Raw genomic sequence first — 5,924 nt, forward strand, 5'->3', positions numbered from 1 at the left:
CGGACTGCTTTTGGAACAGTCCCGGACGAGTTTCGGAATGATTTCGTTTTATAAGGGTTCATGACCCGCGGCGAGTTGCCACTTGTAAGACTCGACGAGGCCTTACCCGGGCACGCGGACCATGACGACGACGGGACGCTGCCTTCGTACAAAGTTCTTATTTTTAATGTGCCGTTTCGCATATCGCCCTGAGCTTTGTCGCGCAATACTTTTACGTCCCTATCTGCCCATAAAGCGGGGCCGAGCGGGACTGAGGAATAGATTTCTCGAGAGCAGTGATCACTTTATAAGTTCCAGTCGATAGCGGCCACACCCTCGTAACCCACGTATCGCCGCGCGGCCACGGGAAATAGCCCGTACGCTACGAACCCAAGTGATTTCGCACTACCATGTATGACCATAGTTTATATTTTACCATGGCCTTCCCCATGATTATTTTAGTCTGGGAAATGAGGGGAAATCCCACATTTGTTTAAGGAGATTCCTCGAAATCTGAGAAATTTTCCTCAAACCAAAGGAGTTCCCCGAAGTTTTCCCTTTTCCCTCAAAAAATGAGAGCATATCGCCCCTATTAATCAAAATTATACTCGAACCGTCCTTAATACAACATACTATAAAATGATTGAATTTACCTGTCCCAATGTGGGGGCATGTACTGTCAAAAATTCTTTGGATAACCGCTGCCGCCATCGAGGGGTCCACCAATCGCGTAATCCTGTGTACAGATGAGGGTGTAATCCCTACGTAATCCTAATCTATTCCGTGTAATCCTTGACCAAATTTTATCACTAAATTTAATCACTAAATTTAATCACTAAATTTCACCTTATTGTCCAAATGTGATGGTTTTAGAGCCTGAAATTCAACAAAATTCACGTGTAATCACTCAAAATTCATGTGTAATCCCTGTAATCACGTAATCTTGTGTACATCCTCAATCGATGTGGTGGCTGGTGGCCCCCTCGGCCGCCATGCAACTGATAATTTCGCTACCCCTATCTTTTTATCAAATGAAGGCGTTAAGAGGTTACGATTTTTCACCATTTAGTTGACTGTAAAGAAGAATACTGCACTCGCAGGGCTCGACAACCGGTCGAAGTCGTAGTTACGCGCGACGTAACGTGAGCGCGTGCACCACCCTCAGTAGTTCCCATACTTTCAGGGCGCCAGGCGTCGGGGGCGAGCGGTGACGTCAGAGGGAATGACCAAAACGTCGAACTTAGTGATCAGACACGAGAGCGCGCCACTTCCCGTCTGTTGCCTTTCAGTTCAGTAAACAAAACAGAAATGGCGCCTTTGAGAAGTAAGTTCATTTATCAGACAGCTTATAACTACTTACAAGCGCTATGTCAGTCACTGTTTCTAATGGAATACAATCAGCAATGAATCTAATTTTGTGTTTGTGGTATTTTATAATCTGTTGCTGTCGCCAATGATAAGAAGTGCTGGGAAACTGTTGGTATATTTGAGGTTATTAACCTCCACTGGAATACTACTGGAAGTTGTGTTATTTCACAAGTAGGTCACATGATGTCTGATGCAGCAGTAAAGGCCCCCTGAAATTCAAATATATTTTGGACATTTTATACTATTGTTTTAAAAGTGCCTCTCAGTTCGGTAAGCTTGTAGTATTGTCATCACTTTTTTATTCAACGCAAATGAAGTTTCAGTTACGTAAACAGTGGTATAGAATATGAAGGCGCTATATCCCAGTCCTATACAGTACGGTCTGAAGGTGTCAGCAGAATATGTATGCAAATTGAGTTGAAATCGAAACATGCGGAGCAGTTAGTTTTAAGTCAAAGCATGTCGGAGTGGATGATGGAAAGTTTTGACTTAAAGTTCCCCAGAGTGAGCTTCGCTTCGCTCAGCAATATTTTACACCGCCCCCTGGCAATTTCTTTTATTTTTTTGAAAAGTGGAATTTCTGTCGGCAAGACTTTCAGGCGGGCAGACCGTGTCGGTGGCGGCGCTTTGTCGTACGGAACAACAAGGCACGAAGCATGTGTCCGCCGAGCGGAAGCAGCCAGGAAGGACGTCGCCGCGGTTGACACATCCCTCTGGCGGGGGCGGGCCGCTCGGCAGGTCGGCCGCGTGCGCTGCCCACCTCAGCTGACCCCCATGAGCAGGATTCCCCATAAGGATCCGCCTATAGTATCCTCCCCGCGGGATCCTCCGGCCCGCCGGTGCCATAGCCGGCGCCCGCCGGAAGCCCATAGGACCCCTATCTGGACGACCGGACCCCACCGGGGTACCGAAGCGACGGTATCGGGAATAAGCGGGGCGGGCATTGCGTAAACGGGACGCACCGCCTTGAATAACAACGAGTCGTGGGCGTCATTGTGCCGCGATGTGTGAAGATGTGCGAGTGACATGTGTGTGTCTTTGTGTGCGCGTGCGTCGTGTGTGTGTGTGTGTGTGTGTGTGTGTGTGTGTGCGTGTGTGTGCGTGAGTGGCGTGGGCAGTGCAAGTAGCGGAACGAGACGACGGCAGGGCAGCGGCCCCTCCGGCCCCGCCGTGGTCCTGTGGTCGCTTCTGTTTACGGTCCGGCCTGTACCCCGGTTATTATCTTGCAATCGCAGTCGCACCAGTCTCGCCCCGCCCGGCCCGGCCCGCTGGCCCGGCCTCACCCCCGACATGACGACTGCTCCGAGCTGAGGACTGGCCGGAGCCGGAAGCCACCGGAAGCTCTAATGGCGACGCTGGGCGCGCTAACGGGCGCGCTGGGCGCCGCCGGCGCGCTCGAGCCGCACCGCGACCACGCCGCCGAGGACGACGACAGTTGGTACCTCGCGCCGCCCGTCATGGACGTCCCCGCCTTGCTGGAAAGCGTGGCGGCCCATGGCGAGGTCCAAGACGACGACGACGACGCCGACGACGACGACGAGAATCCGGTGCCCCAGGTGATCCTGGATGCCTGTCGCACCGGCGACGTGGACATCCTGGAGACCTGGCAGCGGTGTCACACCGCGCTAGGGCTTTCGCCTCGCCTCCAGGACCTCCGCGACGCGCAGGTAAGCGTCTCGCCTCTGTTTCAAGCGCTCCAGTTCCTGTCCAAATCATACCACGTCCTATTCCATCAGGGGGCCACCTGCCTGCACTACGCGGCGCGGGGAGGCCAGATCAGCGTGCTGGAAATGTTGGCCCGGCTGCAGGCCAGCGACCCCTTCCACCGCGCCATCAGCGACAACTTCGTGCTGCTCAGCCCGCCAGGCAGGTCGCTGGCCGAGATGGAAAGCTCGACGGACAGCGCGGACGCGCCGGAGGAGGACGCCGTCGCGGAGGACATAGCCCAGCCGTCCAGTCTGCCCGTCCCACTGCCCACCTGCGAGTCCGTGACCGAGCGCACCAAGGGGCTTCTCAACAAGCAGTACCTGCTGCTGGCCCAGCGGAGAAGCGGTGATGCTGCATCGGACGGGGAGGAGCGCGCCAGGACCCTGCCATCCAAGACCTTCCGGCTGTGGAAGGGCGTTATCCCACTGCCCACCCCTCGCAATGCCAGGGCCCCGAGGGGTCCCCGGGGTGGCGGTGGCTACCTGAAGACCTTCCTGGCGCGCTACAGCGACCTCGCCTCCACCTCGGGCTCCTCGAGCTCCTCGCCGGACAGCCGAGCCAGCGGGCCGCGCCGCCTGCGGAACCTCTTGTCCCGGTTCAACGTGGATACGACTGCCTCCCCCGTCTCCGCACCCTTGGACACCACGCCGGCAGATGAGCGTCAGCCTGCGCCAGCTGCACCACCTGAGCCAGCTGCAGCTGCGGACGGCAATGACCTCGGCTCTGCGGACGGAAAGTGCTCCGCGCCCGCGTGCCAAACACCCACCCCTCTGCGCGAGGTGCGCGCCGCCTGGCCGTGTCGTCCACCCCCTCCTCGGCCGCCGCCGCGCACCTCGTCCATGCCTGGGGCTGCCGCCGTCACCCCGAAGGAGGACGCCGACGAGGATGCGCGCGCGACCTCCTCGTCCTCCGAGGCGGGCGACTCCGTGTCGTCGTCTGGTGGCTGCGCCGTGGACGACGGCTTCTGTTCGGGGGAGTCGTGGTCGTCGTCGTCGGCGTCCTCGGGCAGCGAGTCGTGCGGTGTGTGGCGCTGCGGCGCGGGCGGGCGCGCTCCCGTGCTGCACCGCACCGTAGTGGGCGCCACGCCGCTGCACGACGCGGCCGCGCTGGGCCAGCTGGGCGCCATGCGCTGGCTGCTGCGCAGCACCCGCTGCCACCTCCACGACACGGACTACGACGGCAACACGGTGCTGCACCTCGCCGCCCGGTGAGTCCAGCGCATTATTTGTTTTATATTTGCCAACCTGCATGCTCGCACGATGGCTCAACGCGTGGCCGCTGCGGCCCGGCCGTGGGCGCGGGGCCTTGGCTCCCCGTGACCGCGAGGCGCGCGGCGCAACGCTTCCCGTCGCAACAGACACCTCGCAATAGGATGGGCTCCCACTCCCGCACTCTGCCTCTCTGCTCGCTCTGCAATTCTCATTATTGTGACTAGCGGTGCAGGCTGAGAAAAAGTCGTACCGGCGTCGTTGACTCGAGTTTGTTGACGCCTCTTTAGCTGCGCCCGACCACCGCGGCCGCCGTTTAGAGACGGCCCGGGCCGACCGCCTCGCCTGGGCCTGGGGTCCCTTCTCACCGCCACCGGCGGCCCCGGCCCCGCCCCAATGCGGTGGTCACATTAGGTCCTCCTTAAATCTTATCCGCAGACACACCGACCATTTTTTAGTCGTTTCACCGACGTCGATGGCTATCGTCGGCGCGGTCGCTGGCCTCAGGGATGTCCCCCTCCCTCCCCCCGCATCTCATTTCCATTTCGCCATCATCACTTTCTCGTTGGCGGCCCGTGGCCCGTCCGTGGAGCCTCTGGCCTGCCTCTGGCCGAACGCTATCTGGCTGCGCTTGACCTTCCCCGGGAGGCGGGCCAGTGCCCCGGCGAGCAGCCCCGCGCCGATGCAGCGGCCCCCGGCCCGCCCGCGCCCGGGCTTTTGCATGCGGTGTCTAGCATTGAAAATCACGGGCAATCACGCTCAGGAGGGTCACGAGGTAGCCCACTGCCAGAAAGACATTAAACATTTTTGTAACACAAGAAATAGTTATTACACATAAAAAAACGTTCTTTTTGCTTGTCAGCAGCAGTCCAGTTCCCTTCAAAAGTAATCCGCAGTCGGTAGGACTCGAACCTACGCTCCCAGAGGGAAACTGATTTCTAGTCAGTCGCCTTAACCACTCGGCCACGACTGCCGGTTACCATGCCCAGAAATGCAAACGCGTGATAAAGAACTGGTTTCACGCTGACTGTAAAGCAGATCACCGCTTGGCCCGGCCTCTGAAACAAACAAAAAATCCGCAGTCGGTAGGACTCGAACCTACGCTCCCAGAGGGAAACTGATTTCTAGTCAGTCGCCTTAACCACTCGGCCACGACTGCCGGGCTACGATCAAGCAGAGCACAATCTGGTTTTGAGGCGGCCGAAAATAACTGGCTCGACGTTGCGCCGTGCGGTGGGAGAAGGTGGTGGCAGGGGCGGGGAGGAGGGGGGAGGTGGAGGTGGTGGTGGCTAACGGGTTATGCATACTCGGGAATGCCTCACATTGGGACGCTACTGGCGGGGAGGGAGGGGAAGGGGACTCTCGTCAGCACTTTCGCTCGCGCTTCCATCTCCTTCTGTCTCTCGCGCGCGCCCGACTCATCGCCGACCCCGCTGTACCGATAAATCGAACTCAGCGCCTTTATCTATGATTGGACACGTCAGAGTGGCAGTGCAGTGCGCGGCTTTGGAGAGTCCTCTCTCTCCTCACTCGACCGACCGAGTAATGTCCAACTGTCTTGACACCTGGCGGTTTCTACACGCCCGCTTTCCGCAAAGTGCGCAGACCTCTGCGTCTGCGGCCCTCCGCCCGGTGGTCCCGAGCACCCCGCCCAGCCCCGCC

At 58.4% G+C, this 5,924-nt stretch overlaps 1 protein-coding gene and 2 non-coding genes across 3 annotated transcripts in view; 1 reads left to right on the forward strand and 2 right to left on the reverse strand.

The window, feature by feature from the left end:
• Positions 1 to 2,602: 2,602 nt before the first annotated feature.
• Positions 2,603 to 5,924, forward strand: part of LOC113207983 (uncharacterized) — a gene marked incomplete at its 3' end in the record, with an annotated part of 58,743 nt that continues 55,421 nt past the window's right edge. Inside the window, exons 1-2 of the mRNA XM_052272299.1 lie at positions 2,603 to 3,014; positions 3,084 to 4,261. Coding sequence (XP_052128259.1) covers positions 2,694 to 3,014; positions 3,084 to 4,261 — 1,499 coding nt within the window. The remainder of the gene's footprint in view (positions 3,015 to 3,083; positions 4,262 to 5,924) is intronic.
• Trnas-aga (transfer RNA serine (anticodon AGA)) lies at positions 5,154 to 5,235 on the reverse strand. The gene has a single exon. It is a non-coding gene; the product is annotated as a tRNA-Ser (tRNA).
• Positions 5,340 to 5,421, reverse strand: Trnas-aga (transfer RNA serine (anticodon AGA)). The gene has a single exon. It is a non-coding gene; the product is annotated as a tRNA-Ser (tRNA).

The sequence above is a fragment of the Frankliniella occidentalis genome, unplaced genomic scaffold (assembly GCF_000697945.3).
Source record: "Frankliniella occidentalis isolate FOCC.00 unplaced genomic scaffold, Focc_3.1 Scaffold198, whole genome shotgun sequence".
NCBI classification, from domain to species: Eukaryota; Metazoa; Arthropoda; class Insecta; order Thysanoptera; family Thripidae; genus Frankliniella; species Frankliniella occidentalis.